Genomic DNA, 17578 nt, shown 5'->3' on the forward strand with positions numbered 1-17578 from the left:
GTTCTTTTAAAAAGCCTTTCTTAGCTTTCGTTTTTTTCCCTAAATATGGTAGAACATACCTCAAGCATACTCATGGCCAACTGACCTTATTTGAGGGGACACACCATCTACCCTTCCTCTATAAAATTTTGTTTATATTCATATTGCTTGGCCCCTCCGTTTCAACCTCCACTTGTCTATAGTCAAAATTAAATCATCCACGAATCCTCTTTTTTTTTCTCTCCTTTAAACTGATAAAACTACGTAACCCTATTTCTTTTACAGTATAATTAAGGGGCAAGAAGTTTGAAGATGGGGACGAAGTTGTTAGCTTTGGCATGCATAAGGAAGGAGAGTTATGGGGATTTGTCACCAAGGCCTCATTATCCATCGATGCCCAAATACCCGAAAGGGATTACGGCACAAGAAACGAGCTTGCAGGGATCAGAGGCGAAAGCCATGTTTTCAGTGATGGGGATGACATGTTCAGCCTGCGCTGGCTCCGTCGAGAAGGCTGTTAAGAGGCTTCCGGGAATTAAGGAAGCTGTTGTTGATGTTTTGAACAACAAGGCGCAAGTCATGTTCTACCCAAGTTTTGTTAACGTAAGTTTTTCTTTTTTTAGGTTCTTCGTTTCTCATTTCTTGAAAAATTTTCGGTTGTTTTTTAGATGAACAGATGGAGAAAAGTTTGATGCTTGATTTGGGAATTTTGATCTTCATAAAAATTTCAAAACTTTTGAAGAAATCAACTCAAATTTTGTTCTTATCTAAGGAGTAAATGGATTAGATAACTAAACTTTAGGTAAACTACACTTAAGGTCACTAAACTATTAATAAGTTTATATTTTGATCATTTAATTTTAAAAAGTTACAAATTGGTCATTAAACTATTTGAAAATTTTCATTTAAATAAGCGGACTATTAAAGGTGCTACTGCATGACATTTTCTGTTCACATCGTCTACACCAATCAAAGTTCTAATTCCCTTTCTCTTCTATATATATATATTTTATGAAACAACTTTAAATGTCACAAATCTATGAACCAAAATTCAAACAACATTCTCCTTCGATCTTCAACACTAACCGTCAAATCGACTTGAATCTAAGATATGTTCTTCTACTCATTGATGGGTACTAATCTATTGTACCGATCATTAAATCGTCACTTCAAGCTCACTAGTTAAATTTTAAAAATAAAACTTACCAGTTTAGTGATTTAAATAAAAATTTTCAAATTATTCAATATTAATTTTATAAAAACATACTTCAATTAATTACAGATATTTTTTTATCACATTTTAAAATTAAATAACTAAAACATAAAATTATTAAAAATTTAGTAGTTTACCTAAAACTTTAATGGGTTTTTTGTTTGTTTGTGCAGTGAAATGAATTGTTTTCACTAAGCAACAAAAAACCATATTTGGTTCTCTGCTTTTACAAGTTTGACTTTATTGCCTTTATTCCCACTTACCTTTGCTTGGGGAGGATAATGAAAAAACAACTTAAAGTAGGCATGACTATGAACCCTTTCCATTTTGACTTCCATTGATGCTTTACCTACAAATCTACAGGTTGCTGCAATTTGTTTTTGTGAATGGGGCCAGCATGGTCGTGAACCATGACTCCCCACCTTACGTTTATATACTTAAATCCCAAGTCTGTCCTCTACTACCACCCTTCAAATTTTAAGTCATAAAAATTTCATAATTAAAAAAAAAAAAAGGTTAATGGTTGAATATGATTCTTTTAAAAGATCGAGGTCAAATTTAGTTAAAAATAAGAGTTAAATTGATAAAAAATATATATATAAACATTAAGAGCTAAATTAATTATTATGCCAAAAAATTAAAATTTATTTTTTGGTTTCTCAATGCATTTAGTGGAATGAGCCTAGTGACTAATCCTTCTATACATTAAGAACAATCCTTCTTTATATTTGATTAGACATATCTTGAGTTGATTGGAGTTAAAAGATATTGAGAATATAAAAGCACCAACTATTAATTTCATCAAATACATCATCATTAAACTTTTATTATTAACTTTGAAAAGTAGGACCAACCATTTAACTATATATTAGATTACAATATATTCATTATGCGAGCAAAAAAATTATGTAAAAATATATTTATAAAATTATATATAAAAATATTAATCAGATATTAAGAGTTCTAGGTTTATGTCTCACCATGTTTAGGTTTTTTCTAGGTTAAATTGTTTTTATATTAAGTTTTTATATAAAAATATAAAAAGAGTAGCATCTAATTTCTATTATTTTTAAATGAATATTTTCTTTAATAATTTTCAATTGAGTTGATGTTGAGTTTATTCGTGTCACTAACTCTGTTAAGAGCTTAAATATATATATTTAACTATAAATATATATAATAGTTATTATATAATAACTATAAATATAATATTTCAAATTATTTTTATATGAGATTTTTATATAAAATATAAAAACACAAAACAAAAGAAACATTATACTAATATTTCGTATATTTTTAAAAATAATAATATTTTTAATAACTTTTAATTGAATTGATGATGGATTAATTTGTGCAATTAACTCTGTTACAAGCTTAAATATACTATGTATAGATATGATATTTAACTTTTAAGTGAGGGAAAACTATTGGAAAAAAAATATACTAGTACGTCAAGAACTATGCTTGATGTTGTTTACTGTTGGATGGTAATTTCCAAATGACTAATAGGGTTGGACTGAAAGTTTTGCTACAGCTTTGCCCATTGTTACAGATGCAAAAAGATGTTACTTGATGACGTTAAGTGAATGAAGTAGAGCTTAAAAATGTATCCCACTAATTGTTCTTGCAGTTCTATTAAAAGGTGCAGGATTTAGCTCCTAACTTATTAGATGCATGTTGGACTTGAATCTGTCTTGTTCTTTTGTTTTTTTTATGTTGAACAAGGTTTTAAAATATTAAACATTTATAGGAAGAGAGCATTCTTGAGGCCATTGAAGATGCTGGATTTCAAGCTGCATTGATTCAAGACGAGACCGACGATAAATCCGTTCAAGTCTGCCGGATTCGGATCAACGGAATGACATGCACTTCTTGTTCCACCACTCTTGAAAATGCTTTGCAGCCAGTTCCCGGTGTGCAAAAGGTCCAAGTGGCTTTAGCAACCGAAGAAGCACAGATTCATCATGATCCCAAAATCATAACCTACAATCAACTCATGCAGAAAATAGAAGAGACCGGATTCGGAGCCGTACTTGTTAGTACTGGAGAAGACATGAGCAAGATCAATCTCCGTATCGACGGTGTAAGGACGGTTAACTCGATGAGAATGCTTGAAAATTCCCTTCAAGCACTCCCTGGTGTTCAAGCTGTACAAACATCCCCTGAACTCAAAAAAATTGCAGTCTCATACAAACCAGATATGACAGGACCAAGAAACTTCATCAAAGTAATAGATTCAACAGGTAGTAGTAGGCGTTTTAAGGCAACGATATATCCCGAAGGCGAAGGTGCTGGAAGGGAATCTCATAGAAAGGAAGAAATTAAGCAGTACTTCAGATCCTTCCTATGGAGCTTGATTTTCACTACTCCTGTATTTTTAACCTCCATGGTTTTCATGTATATCCCTGGAATCAAACATGGATTGGACACCAAAGTAGTGAATATGTTAACTATAGGTGAAGTCATAAGATGGGTACTATCAACTCCGGTTCAGTTCATAATAGGGAGACGCTTTTACACCGGTTCTTATAAAGCATTACGCCATGGGTCTGCAAATATGGATGTTTTAATCGCATTGGGGACTAATGCAGCTTACTTTTATTCTGTATACACTGTGATAAGAGCTGCTTCTTCTCCAGATTTTGAAGGTACTGATTTTTTTGAAACAAGTGCAATGCTTATCTCATTCATTTTACTTGGTAAGTATCTTGAGGTTCTAGCTAAAGGAAAAACATCAGAAGCCATTGCTAAGCTTATGAACCTTGCACCTGAGACAGCAATATTGTTGAGTTTAGATGAAGAAGGGAATGTGATAAGTGAAGAAGAAATCGATAGTCGATTGATACAAAAGAATGATATTATCAAAATCATACCTGGTGCAAAAGTAGCTTCAGATGGTTTTGTTTTGTGGGGACAAAGTCATATAAACGAAAGCATGATAACCGGAGAAGCACGACCGGTGGCAAAAAGGAAAGGCGATACGGTTATCGGAGGTACGGTTAATGAGAATGGAGTATTGCATATTAAAGCAACAAAGGTTGGTTCAGAAAGTGCACTTGCACAGATTGTTCGTCTTGTTGAATCTGCTCAAATGGCCAAAGCTCCTGTACAGAAGTTTGCTGATCGTATTTCCAAATATTTCGTGCCTCTGGTAAGTAAAGAGAGTCCTTTTAGGATTGTTTCCATAAAGTTGGTTTTAAGCTACTTGTTCTTGTTGTTGTCTTCAACAGGTGATCATGCTTTCGTTTTCAACGTGGCTTGCATGGTTTTTAGCTGGAAAGCTCCATGGTTACCCTGAATCATGGATACCATCTTCAATGGATAGTTTCGAGCTGGCACTTCAGTTTGGAATCTCAGTGATGGTCATAGCTTGTCCATGTGCCTTGGGGCTTGCAACCCCTACTGCTGTTATGGTCGGTACCGGTGTCGGTGCATCTCTAGGTGTATTAATCAAAGGTGGTCAAGCATTGGAAGGTGCACATAAGGTAAATTGCATTGTATTCGACAAGACAGGAACTCTCACGGTCGGAAAGCCGGTCGTTGTTAACACAAGACTGTTGAAAAACATGGTGTTACATGAATTCTACGAGCTTGTTGCCGCAACTGAGGTAAACAGTGAGCATCCCTTAGCCAAAGCCATTATCGAGTACGCCAAGAAGTTCAGAGAAGATGAAGAGAACCCTGCATGGCCAGAAGCACGTGACTTCGTCTCTATAACAGGACATGGAGTGAAAGCCATTGTTAGGAACAAGGAAGTAATTGTGGGAAACAAGAGCTTAATGTTGGAAAACAACATTGTTATTCCAGTTGATGCTCAAGACATGTTAACCGAAACCGAATTGATGGCTCAAACCGGCATTTTAGTATCGATAGACGGTGAAGTAACGGGAGTTCTCGCCATATCCGATCCAGTGAAACCAGGTGCACAAGAAGTTATTTCAATTCTCAAGTCAATGAATGTAAGAAGCATCATGGTGACTGGTGATAATTGGGGAACTGCAAGTTCCATTGCTAGTCAAATTGGCATTGAAACTGTTGTTGCAGAAGCTAAACCTGAACAAAAAGCAGAGAAAGTAAAAGAGCTACAAGCGGAAGGCTATGCTGTGGCAATGGTAGGGGATGGCATCAATGATTCGCCGGCACTTGTAGCCGCCGATGTCGGTATGGCAATCGGTGCAGGAACAGATATTGCAATAGAGGCAGCTGATATAGTTCTGATGAAGAGTAACTTAGAGGATGTGATCACAGCCATACACCTTTCCAAGAAAACATTTTCTCGTATTCGCCTTAACTATATTTGGGCATTGGGGTATAATATACTTGGGATTCCAATAGCTGCAGGGGCTCTATTTCCATCAACTGGATTTCGTTTACCTCCATGGATTGCTGGAGCTGCCATGGCTGCTTCCTCTGTTAGTGTTGTTTGCTGCTCACTCTTGTTGAAGAATTACGAGAGACCCAAGAAGCTGGAAAACCTTGAGATTGGTGGAATACAAATTGAGTAATAGATGATGGGAGTTCTATATATCCACATATATATCTATGCAGGTTTGTTATATATGTATATGTATAAGTTAGGGATGTGAAATTTGGCAAACTAAATAATAAAAGTATCATGAAAAGACTGGTTTCGCTAGGCTGCCAAGTTATGTACATATGTTTGATGTTATGACTTTCAGGATATAATTGTAATTTCAGAGTTAGGCGAGCTTTGCATGAGGATGAAAGTCTTTCTTTTTTTTTCTCTTCTATAATACTAATTTTATCTGGTACGTGAGATATAATATATAATTAATAAATATATTTAAATTATTAAAGTAGTAATAGAAGTATATAAATATATTAATGCATGAAGTTTATTACGTTACATTCTATTAGTGTATGAGTTGATAATTTATTAGTAAAAGTACGAGGGAATCCATTGAATTTAGGAAGGATTACATTTTGAACTCTTTACTGAAAAATAAGTGAATGAGTAGTTATGCATTTAGAAACATACAAATTAACCCTTCATTAAATTTTATCATTAAATAATGATGTGAAACATTAAATCCATGTTGAAAATTAATATTTTATAGGTAAAGTATAAAATTGTCACTCAATTACGACTTTCATTATATTTTGGTGACCCAACTATTAATTTCGATTTAGTCACTAAACTTTTCAAATTAAATATCTTACTCACTCTAAGCTTTTGTGTTTTTTTATTGGTCTAGTAACAAATTTAGCCCACCAATATTTACACATCTATCATTTTGATCCTAAATATAAAATATTCAACAAATTTAGCCATCAATGTTTACAAAATTTGTCATTTTAGTTCTAATTTTAAAAAATAAATGAATTTGGCCTCAATATTACAAAATCTGTCAATTTAGCCCTAACTGTGAAAATTAAAAAAAATATATTTTTTAAAAATTTCATTTTACCCCTTTATAACCCATTGGCTAACCAATGTGAGATATTAAAATAAGAAAAAGAGTACCCTCTTTCAAGTCACTTGCAACAATTTCTTTTACTATAACTTAGGCTTCACACTAGACCAAACCAATTAATTTGGAACTTGTCTTGAATAATCCCGAACATATAACGTTTTTTATGCCTTTATTTTCTTTTGGATCTTAAATTATTGTGCTTTATCTCAAATTTTTAGAGTTTTTTTGCAATTGAGTTGAAAGATGGTACTCTTTTTTTTTTTATTTTAATATCTCACATAGATTTGCTGATGGGTTATAAAGGGCTAAAATGAATTGATTTTTAAAAATATTTTAAAATTTTAGAGTTAGGACTAAATTGATGATTTTATAAATGTTGAGGCCAAATTTAATGAATTTTAGAATTAGAACTAAAATTAAAATTTTGTAAACATTGAGGGCTAAATTTGTTAAATTTTTATATTTAAGATCAAAATGATAGAACGTAAACATCATAGAGCTAATTTTGTTACTATTCAAAAGCTTAGTGATTAAATCAAAAAAATTAATAGTTGGGTCACTAAAATAGAACGAAAGGCATAATTTGGTAACTATTTTATAGTTTACCCATAAAAAATAATTTTCAGCATGAATTTAACGTTCCACATAATCATTTAATTGATAAAATTTATGAGAGGAACTAATTTACACATTTCAAAATGTATAATAACTTTTTTTTTAGTAAGATGAAATGAAATGCAATCACATGATGCCTAATACTTTTACCTAGTTTATCTTATAAACTGAAATTTAAGTTATTTTTAAAAGAGCCTTGCCTAAGTTATGTTTTAGTTATTTGCTATTTTCATGTTATGTTTTTCTAAACTGAGATATAGAAAGGAGGATGGAATGAAATGCCAGAGATACTGTATTTGTCCAAAGCCTCGGATTCTCTTCTCTCTCTTTTCTGCTAGCATTTTTTTCTTTTCCTTTTTTCTGGGATTTCATCATTTATCCTACATGAAATTGGTATTCAGAGCACTCACACTTATATATGCATAATCTTGTAATCATATAGAAAAAATATTGATTCTATTCAACAAAAATATAACATGTTGAAAATAAAATAAGTTTAAACTCATCATGAAAAATAAATATAAATATTTTAAAAATTAAATATAAGTATTGAATTAATTTGGAAATATGTTTTTCCATTCCAAATTACAGCGTAAGTAGCCAAATTTCCGCCATTTTTATATTCATTTTAAGCTGGAGTTTTGGCAACCATAGATATACATACATGGCTATTTCTTATAGCGGAAGAAAACAGTCTGTGAAATATCAGTCCTTTTTTCCTAGAAAGTTCTAAGCATTCATAACATTAGTTTCAGGGTGCATACCAAATATATATGAAGTTTTATTTCATTAATAAAACTGTAAAACCAAATCAATTTTTCCCTTTTTAATTTATATTTATCATAATACAAAAAAGTAATAATATTACCGAAATGTTGCAAATTTTACCAAATTAATATATTCAGATAAAAAGCTGGTAATGAATATGAATACCTTAATTTTACTATTTCACGCTTAATTTCCATATAAATATTTAAACTCATTGATACTGTGAAAATAAATATAACATGTAAACTATTGAATTAATGGAAATATATTTTATAAATTAATTTTTTCATTCCAAATTTGTCGAGATATCAACAAATTAAAGATAAGGAAATTTTGTCCAAATTTGTTTCAGGAATTTTTTTTGAATTAATTTTTTAAATCAGTTACACATGGTAGATTATTATCGTAATAAATGACCATTTGTAAATTATGCTATATAATAGAATTGATTCCTTTTTGTAACCTCATATTATTATTATTATTATATATATATATATATATGGAAAATATTTGTTGCTTGTCAATGGAGTACTTTTAGACTTCAAATGTAATGTGAGGGAGTTGAAAGTGTTTTTATACCAAATGTAAATTTTTTTTAAATTTCAAAATATAATACCAATAAATTTAATAAAAAATTAAGATATTGGATTTGAATTTGAAATATGAAAAATAAAATAGTTAAATTTCAAAAAATAAAAGTAAAAAGAATAAATTTTAAACTTATGAAACTATTTTAACAAATTTTAAACCCAATTGAGAAATGGGCAAAGCGCAAAATGTTCCGTTCACACGCCCAAAAGTACAGAACAAGGGGACGTACGTAGCCCTGATGCGCATATGAAAATTCCACGTTGTAAAATTTGCCTTCACGGTCCCCACACGACGTTTTGACCGTCTTCTCAAAATCCTATAAAGTACGCTGCATGGTTCCCTTTTCAACTTGTATTACCCTCGTTTGAGAAATAAATAAACTAACTCTGCTTTTGCTCCTCTTATACTGAGTTCCAAGCAAAACCCTTTTTTGTTCTTCGTCTGATTTCGCTAAGGTCTTCTTCGGGTAGTTTGAGATTTGAGTTATTCATCATACTATGGCTTCTCAATCTTCTAAGGAATCAGTTCATGATTTCACTGTTAAGGTTGGTTTTGGGTTCAATTCATTTTTATACCCCCATAGATTAAATTTAATTTGTCTTTCATTTATCTCACTGGGTTTTGTTTTTATATTTTGGCTGTTCAGGCTGCAAGAGGGAATGATGTTGATTTGGCAAGAAGTTTGAAGATGGGGACGAAGTTGTTAGCTTTGGCATGCATAAGGAAGGAGAGTTATGGGGATTTGTCACCAAGGCCTCATTATCCATCGATGCCCAAATACCCAAAAGGGGTTACGGCACAAGAAACGAGCTTGCAGGGATCAGAGGCGAAAGCTATGTTTTCAGTGATGGGGATGACATGTTCAGCCTGCGCTGGCTCCGTCGAGAAGGCTATTAAGAGGCTTCCGGGAATTAAGGAAGCTGTTGTTGATGTTTTGAACAACAAGGCGCAAGTCATGTTCTACCCAAGTTTTGTTAACGTAAGTTTCTCTTTTTTTAGGGTTCTTTGTTTCTCATTAATTTGTTGAAAAATTTCGGTTGCTTTTTAGATGAACAGATGGATAGTTTGATCTTCATAAAAATTTCAAAACTTTTAAAGAAATCATGGATGCCATAACTCAAATTTTGGTCTTATCTTAATAAATTTTAGGTAAATTTTACTCAAGTTATATTAAACTATTAGTAAATTACACTCAAGTCTGTCCTCTACTACAACCCTTCAAAATTTATGTCTATGGCTTCTCACATTGTCAACCCAATGATTAGGTTATTTATATATTTGATGAATTTAACTTTTATCATTACCCTTTTGAATAAAGGGTAATGTTAACTAAAAATAAATTTTTAATGATAATAGTGTGGCAATTTGTATGGTAGTTTATGTATATTTCATGCTGACATGACATTATTTATATGTCACATTAAAAATAATTTTAAAACTATAAAGTATTCAAAAATTAAAAAACAATAAAAGAGTTTATAATTTTTTTTAAAAAAGGCATGAAGTGGATATGAATTGTCATGCAAGGTGTTATGTTTAAAAATTTAATATTTTGGTTAGTATTTCATTTAAAAATAGAAGTCGACTTTTTGTTTTGAAAGGTTGATGGTTGAATATGATTCTTTTAAAAGATTGAGGATCAAGTTTAGCTAAAACGATAAGAGTTAAATTGATAAAAGATTTAAACATTAAGTACTAAATTTATTATTATGCCAAAAATTAAAGACCCAATTTTTTTATTTTTCATTGTATTTACTAGAACCAACCTAGCGACTAATTTTCTGTATTTTATGATCAATTTTTACTTATAATTAGTTAGGCATGAGTTGATTGGACTTAAAAACATAAAAGAAACAACTTTTAATTTCATCAAATACATCATCATTAAACTTTTATTATTAACTTTGAAAAGTAGGACCAACCATCTAACTATATGGAAAAAACTATATATATATTATATTCTCTTACAACTATGACTATTTTTAAAGATATTTAACATTCAAACAATAAGTTCCGATTTTAGATTTACGTATAATTTATAATTTCGAAAATAATGATAGAAAAAATTACAATAGCCAAGTGAGCTTTTGAGGAGTGAACTAGTTATTTTAAAAAGATAAATTCTTCATTTGCTTATTTACTGTATTAAACAAAGAAAAACTCAATTAGTAATACATGTCGAAAATAATTTAAAATTAAAATATAATTTTAAAAATTAAATTACAGAATTACCTATATATTAACGATTTTGATATTATTGTAATTTCACTAATTAAGTTAGTATCATTTGATTTGTGACAATAAATTCAGTCAAAATTTTATTATATTACTAGATTAAAATATACTCATAATATGAGTAAAACAATATGTAAATATATATTTATAAAATTATATATATAAAATATTAATGACTTTTTGAGAGTTCTAGGTTCATGTCTCACCATGTTTGGGTTTCCTTCTAAGTTAAATTGTTTTTATATTAAATTTTTATATAAAAATATAAAACGAAAGTGGCATCTAGTATATATTATTTTTAAATGAATACTTTTAATAACTTTTCAAGTTGATGTGGGTTGGTTGATTCGTGTTTTAACTCTATTAAAATTTAAATATAATAACTATATATATAATATTTTAAATTATTTTATATAAAATATATAAAAATCATCATTTTAATAACACTTCGTATTTTCTTTTTAAATAATAATATTGTGCCATTTAACTCTGTCATAAGCTTATACGTATAGATATAATATTTAACTTTTACATGAGGAAAAGCTAAGGGGAAAAAATATACTTGTACGTCAAGAACTATGCTTTATGTTGTTTACCGTCGGATGGTAATTTCCAAATGACTAATAGGGTTGGACAGAAAGTTTTGCTACAGCTTTGCTCATCGTTTCAGATGCAAAAAGATGTTACTTGATGACGTTAAGTGAATGAAGTAGAGTTTAAAAATGTATCCCACTAATTGTTCTTGCAGTTCTATTAAAAGGTGCAGGATTTAGCTCCTAACTTATTAGATGCATGTTGGACTTGAATCTGTCTTGTTCTTTTGCGTTTTTATGTTGAACAAGGTTTTGAAATATTAAACATTTATAGGAAGAGAGCATTCGTGAGGCCATTGAAGATGCTGGATTTCAAGCTGCATTGATTCAAGACGAGACCGACGATAAATCCGTTCAAGTCTGCCGGATTCGGATCAACGGAATGACATGCACTTCTTGTTCCTCCACTCTTGAAAATGCTTTGCAGGCAGTTCCCGGTGTGCAAAAGGTCCAAGTAGCTTTAGCAACCGAAGAAGCACAGATTCATCATGATCCCAAAATCATAACCTACAATCAATTCATGGAGAAAATAGAAGAGGCCGGTTTCGGAGCCGTACTTGTTAGTACTGGAGAAGACATGAGCAAGATCAATCTCCGTATCGACGGTGTAAGGACGGTTAACTCGATGAGAATGCTAGAAAATTCCCTTCAATCACTCCCTGGTGTACAAGCCGTACAAACATCCCCTGAACGCAAAACAATTGCAGTCTCATACAAACCAGATATGACAGGACCAAGAAACTTCATCAAAGTAATAGATTCAACAGGTAGTAGCAGGCGTTTTAAGGCAACGATAGATCCCGAAGGCGAAGGTGCTGGAAGGGAATCTCGTAGAAAGGAAGAAATTAAGCAGTACTTCAGATCCTTCCTATGGAGCTTGATTTTCACTACTCCTGTATTTTTAACCTCCATGGTTTTCATGTATATCCCTGGAATCAAACATGGATTGGACACCAAAGTAGTGAATATGTTAACTATAGGTGAAGTCATAAGATGGGTGCTATCGACTCCGGTTCAGTTCATAATAGGGAGACGGTTTTACACCGGTTCTTATAAAGCATTACGCCATGGGTCTGCAAATATGGATGTTTTAATCGCATTGGGGACTAATGCAGCTTACTTTTATTCTGTATACACTGTGATAAGAGCTGCTTCTTCTCCAGATTTTGAAGGTACTGATTTTTTTGAAACAAGTGCAATGCTTATCTCATTCATTTTACTTGGTAAGTATCTTGAGGTTCTAGCTAAAGGAAAAACATCAGAAGCCATTGCTAAGCTTATGAATCTTGCACCTGAGACGGCAATATTGTTGAGTTTAGATGAAGAAGGGAATGTGATAAGTGAAGAAGAAATCGATAGTCGATTGATACAAAAGAATGATATTATCAAAATCATACCTGGTGCAAAAGTAGCTTCAGATGGTTTTGTTTTGTGGGGACAAAGTCATATAAACGAAAGCATGATAACCGGAGAAGCACGACCGGTGGCAAAAAGGAAAGGCGATACGGTTATCGGAGGTACGGTTAATGAGAATGGAGTATTGCATATTAAAGCAACAAAGGTTGGTTCAGAAAGTGCACTTGCACAGATTGTTCGTCTTGTTGAATCTGCTCAAATGGCCAAAGCTCCTGTACAGAAGTTTGCTGATCGTATTTCCAAATATTTCGTGCCTCTGGTAAGTAAAGAGAGTCTTTTTAGGATTGTTTCCATAAAGTTGGTTTTAAGCTATTTGTTCTTGTTGTTGTCTTCAACAGGTGATCATGCTTTCGTTTTCAACGTGGCTTGCATGGTTTTTAGCTGGAAAGCTCCATGGTTACCCTGAATCATGGATACCATCTTCAATGGATAGTTTCGAGCTGGCACTTCAGTTTGGAATCTCAGTGATGGTCATAGCTTGTCCATGTGCCTTGGGGCTTGCAACCCCTACTGCTGTTATGGTCGGTACCGGTGTCGGTGCATCTCTAGGTGTATTAATCAAAGGTGGTCAAGCATTGGAAGGTGCACATAAGGTAAATTGCATTGTATTCGACAAGACAGGAACTCTCACGGTCGGAAAGCCGGTCGTTGTTAACACAAGACTGTTGAAAAACATGGTGTTACATGAATTTTTCGAGCTTGTTGCCGCAACTGAGGTAAACAGTGAGCATCCCTTAGCCAAAGCCATTATCGAGTACGCCAAGAAGTTCAGAGAAGATGAAGAGAACCCTGCATGGCCAGAAGCACGTGACTTCGTCTCTATAACAGGACATGGAGTGAAAGCCATTGTTAGGAACAAGGAAGTAATTGTGGGAAACAAGAGCTTAATGTTGGAAAACAACATTGTTATTCCAGTTGATGCTCAAGACATGTTAACCGAAACCGAATCGATGGCTCAAACCGGCATTTTAGTATCGATAGACGGTGAAGTAACGGGAGTTCTCGCCATATCCGATCCAGTGAAACCAGGTGCACAAGAAGTTATTTCAATTCTCAAGTCAATGAATGTAAGAAGCATCATGGTGACTGGTGATAACTGGGGAACTGCAAGTTCCATTGCTAGTCAAATTGGCATTGAAACTGTGGTTGCAGAAGCTAAACCTGAACAAAAAGCAGAGAAAGTAAAAGAGTTACAAGCGGAAGGTTATGCTGTGGCAATGGTAGGGGATGGCATCAATGATTCGCCGGCACTTGTAGCCGCCGATGTCGGTATGGCAATCGGTGCAGGAACAGATATTGCAATAGAGGCAGCTGATATAGTTCTGATGAAGAGTAACTTAGAGGATGTGATCACAGCCATACACCTTTCCAGGAAAACATTTTCTCGTATTCGCCTTAACTATATTTGGGCATTGGGGTATAATATACTTGGGATTCCAATAGCTGCAGGGGCTCTATTTCCATCAACTGGATTTCGTTTACCTCCATGGATTGCTGGAGCTGCCATGGCTGCTTCCTCTGTTAGTGTTGTTTGCTGCTCACTCTTGTTGAAGAATTACGAGAGACCCAAGAAGCTGGAAAACCTTGAGATTGGTGGAATACAGATTGAGTAATAGATGATGGGAGTTCTATATATCCACATATATATATATATCTATGCAGGTTTGTTATATATGTATATGTATAGGTTAGGGATGTGAAATTTGGCAAACTAAATAATAAAAGTATCATGAAAAGACTGGTTTCGCTAGGCTGCCAAGTTATGTACATATGTTTGATGTTATGATTTTCAGGGTATAATTGTAATTTCAAAGTTAGGCGAGCTTTGCATGAGGATGAAAGTCTTTCATTTTTTTCTCTTCTATAACACTAATTTTATCTCGTACGTGAGATCTAATATATAATTAATATGATAGATTTAAATTATTAAATTAATGCTAAAAATATTTAGAATTGGAATCCATATTAACTAATACATCAAAACTTGAGTTCCATAACAAATTAAAATTTATAATAGCATAAATCATTTATTATTTAAATAATCGAATATTTGCATTATATCCGTTCTAGACATATCAGAATATTATTAATGATATATTTAAAATTATTTAATTATATAATAAACATCAATAGAATTTCGATCTGTTAGTAAATTAGGAAATAATTTACATAAAGAATTTTTATGTAGAACTAAAAATGTATATTGGCTATATATATATATAGAAATAATATTTTATATATTATTAGTGTCCATCAGCATTGTCAGGACTAATGGTAGAAGAGACGCTGTTACTTTCGCCTCTATTTTGGAAGCTCTGTCCCCTCTCCAGAAGTTCTCATTTTCAGCCCCTCTTTTACTTTCTTTTTTTTTTTGTACCAATAACTTTTCTTAACATGGAATGTGAAATATTTGTGTAATTTACATTCTTTTTGCTCAATTCCCTTTCTGGGTTGCCGAATAAAATTGGATAATCCAATTTCTGTTTCAAGGTTCATCCACGGGATTTCATGATGTTATGGTACGCCCCTTTTATCTTCTATTTTTTCTTTTGCTTTCCTATTTTTCTTTACATTTCTCATTGATTTAGCGGGTTTCTCTTTGATTCATATGATTGTTTGATCGTATAATGTTGCTTCGAGTTTAGTTCTTGATTCTAACTATTTGTTTTCTCTCCGTCATTTTCCTTTAGGAGGTAATCAAGTCAGTGACAATATTAGGTATGATGGTGCCTATTACTTTGGCTCTAATTGCTAGAAACTAAGCTTTGTAAAGCTGGATTATTTTAGAGTTTTAAGATTGTTTTTAGGAGTGCTGAGAGTTTAGCATGCTATCGTCCATCTGAAATACTTGTAGCGGAGGGCACTTTAGGAGATTATTGAGGAATCAATAAATTTGTTAATGTTAAGGTGAACTTTTCGCTGATGATTTGATGGTTGGGATAATTGATGAAGCCATGAAAAAAAACCCACATGCCAAAAAAGTTCTATTTTAGATGGTTTTTCAATGACCGTGGTTCAGGCACAAAAGGTGCTTTCCTTTTAATGTCACATACTAATATCCCTTGCAGTTTTTTTTCCCTTTTTGAATATTATGTTGGCTTTGATACTTCTTGGGCTTTAACCATGTTTGTTATCTTGCATAGACAGCTTCATGAGATGCCTTAGAAGCTACTAACTAAGATTGACAAGGTGTTGAACTTTGCAACCGACGATTCCTTTTTTGAGGAGAGGATCACTGGTTGTTGGATTGATCCTTCTAGTGGTTGAATCTAGCCCACGAAATTTGCATCTTCCAAAGTTCTCGGTGTTGATGATGTAGGTTTCCTTTTACTATACTTTTGATTCATCTTTTCTATTACTAAATGATCATTGATATTAAGTTGCAAGCTTCATTGCATTAGACACATGGGCTAATTTGTTAAACTAACTGTGACATTCGTCAACGCCCTTATGCTATTGTCAGTGTTTGCAAATTATACTGAACGCATTGAAAAAATATAGAACGTGCATTCTCTTTAGGACAATTAGAGTTCTTACTCAGTTTTCTTAAACAATGTCTACACAAACTTGCTGCCTTTGCACCATTGGAAATGAATTAAAGCTAGATGCTCTTGAGATATAGATATTTGAATTGTGCATGATTGTTTGATTGACATACTTCTGTCTGCTTTGACCCTGCTTGTTTGTGTAACTAAGTCCACCTTCAAACTGTAGGAGATTGATTGTTGGCTCAAACAAAGCTGAAACTTGTTTGACAATTGATGGTGTTGTCTAAGCAAACTTAATGTGTCCTTAAAAAAAAGCACTGTCATGTGGTGACATACTGCCTAAGTTCGGTTTCCCTGTACATAAATCAGATTTTGAGATTGATCATATATCTTGAATTGAGGTTATCTTGAAGATGTTCGTGCTCTTATTGGTGACAGTGTGGAGTAGATGTCCATGCAATTGATAGGGTGCTTCTTTGATCTTCCAGGCCTTCTCTATACGCAAATATCAACTGCAATGTGCTATCTACCGCTGTCATTTGTAGACAGACCTCTATTGTTAGATCACTTTTGTAGGTAAGATTCTCAGAACATAGTCAATCATGACCCGTAGCTTCCCACTAGAATATTTTTTGAATTTGCCCTCTTTGTTACATGGGATTTAAATTGCTATATATGTATAAGCTTCTGAATCAAGTTGTTGCTTGTTTACTTATCTGCGGAGTGTTCTTAAATGGCATTACTATGATCAGGCTGGCATCAAGATGGACTTAAAGGTGAGAGTTGGATCCTGGTCTTGATGCTGCGAAGTGGATATTCATGTAGTGGCAAACTCAACTTGCAGAGCCACAAGCTCAGTTGAAGCTGGGAGCTCATCTAAAGCTGCGAGCTCACCCAAAGACGCGAGCTCAACTCAAGTTGCGAGCACGTTAAAGTGTGAGTTGTTAAGGTTTTTGGTGAACCCTCAGTTAAAATGCAAGCAGGGTTCACATATGCTGATGTCGATGTTTTGTTTAGTCTGCTTGTTTGAGATTACTTGTTAAAGCAAGCAGAGTTAGTATTGATTTGATGTTTTTAAGTACTGATTTACCTAATCAGTTTGTGTGCAAGTTTTATCTTTGCATTTTCAAGGTGATTTGGTGGGATTTGTTGATTATTTGTAACCACTATACCTATATATTGTAATTCATGTGGAATGAGAGGATGATGAGAATTTGATAGCAATTCATAAAAAATTGCTAAGTA

General features: G+C 32.9%; 2 protein-coding genes and 1 long non-coding RNA gene across 10 annotated transcripts; all 3 read left to right on the plus strand.

Annotated features, from left to right (window-relative positions):
* Positions 1-5919, plus strand: LOC105792205 (probable copper-transporting ATPase HMA5). The gene is made up of 3 exons (XM_012620654.2): positions 1-582; positions 2943-4343; positions 4423-5919. Exons 1-3 carry the CDS (start codon positions 292-294, stop codon positions 5695-5697), a joined length of 2967 nt encoding a protein of 988 aa, XP_012476108.1. The 5' UTR covers positions 1-291; the 3' UTR covers positions 5698-5919.
* Positions 5920-9274: 3355 nt separating this feature from the next.
* On the plus strand, positions 9275-14659 carry LOC105792204 (probable copper-transporting ATPase HMA5). Its single transcript, XM_012620653.2, has 3 exons — positions 9275-9580; positions 11704-13104; positions 13184-14659. Exons 1-3 carry the CDS (start codon positions 9290-9292, stop codon positions 14456-14458), a joined length of 2967 nt encoding a protein of 988 aa, XP_012476107.1. The 5' UTR covers positions 9275-9289; the 3' UTR covers positions 14459-14659.
* A 446-nt stretch (positions 14660-15105) lies between these two features.
* Positions 15106-17578, plus strand: LOC105792207 (uncharacterized). Of its 8 annotated transcripts, none has more exons than XR_008198496.1 (5): positions 15106-15364; positions 15536-15873; positions 15989-16160; positions 16772-16909; positions 17086-17578. It is a non-coding gene; the product is annotated as an uncharacterized LOC105792207 (long non-coding RNA). The 8 variants fall into 8 exon arrangements; XR_008198498.1 differs by having other exon boundaries at positions 15993-16160; XR_001133244.2 differs by having other exon boundaries at positions 15536-15563.

This window comes from Gossypium raimondii, chromosome 8 (assembly GCF_025698545.1).
Source record: "Gossypium raimondii isolate GPD5lz chromosome 8, ASM2569854v1, whole genome shotgun sequence".
In the NCBI taxonomy this organism is placed as follows: domain Eukaryota; kingdom Viridiplantae; phylum Streptophyta; class Magnoliopsida; order Malvales; family Malvaceae; genus Gossypium; species Gossypium raimondii.

Bases quoted from the DNA above. Each gene is read 5' to 3' on its own strand.
- LOC105792205 (XM_012620654.2), top strand. From the start codon at position 292: ATGGGGACGAAGTTGTTAGCTTTGGCATGCATAAGGAAGGAGAGTTAT. The intron at 583-2,942 runs GTAAGTTTTTCT...AAACATTTATAG, and splicing joins TCTACCCAAGTTTTGTTAAC to GAAGAGAGCATTCTTGAGGC. The intron at 4,344-4,422 runs GTAAGTAAAGAG...TGTCTTCAACAG, and splicing joins CCAAATATTTCGTGCCTCTG to GTGATCATGCTTTCGTTTTC.
- LOC105792204 (XM_012620653.2), top strand. From the start codon at position 9,290: ATGGGGACGAAGTTGTTAGCTTTGGCATGCATAAGGAAGGAGAGTTAT. The intron at 9,581-11,703 runs GTAAGTTTCTCT...AAACATTTATAG, and splicing joins TCTACCCAAGTTTTGTTAAC to GAAGAGAGCATTCGTGAGGC. The intron at 13,105-13,183 runs GTAAGTAAAGAG...TGTCTTCAACAG, and splicing joins CCAAATATTTCGTGCCTCTG to GTGATCATGCTTTCGTTTTC.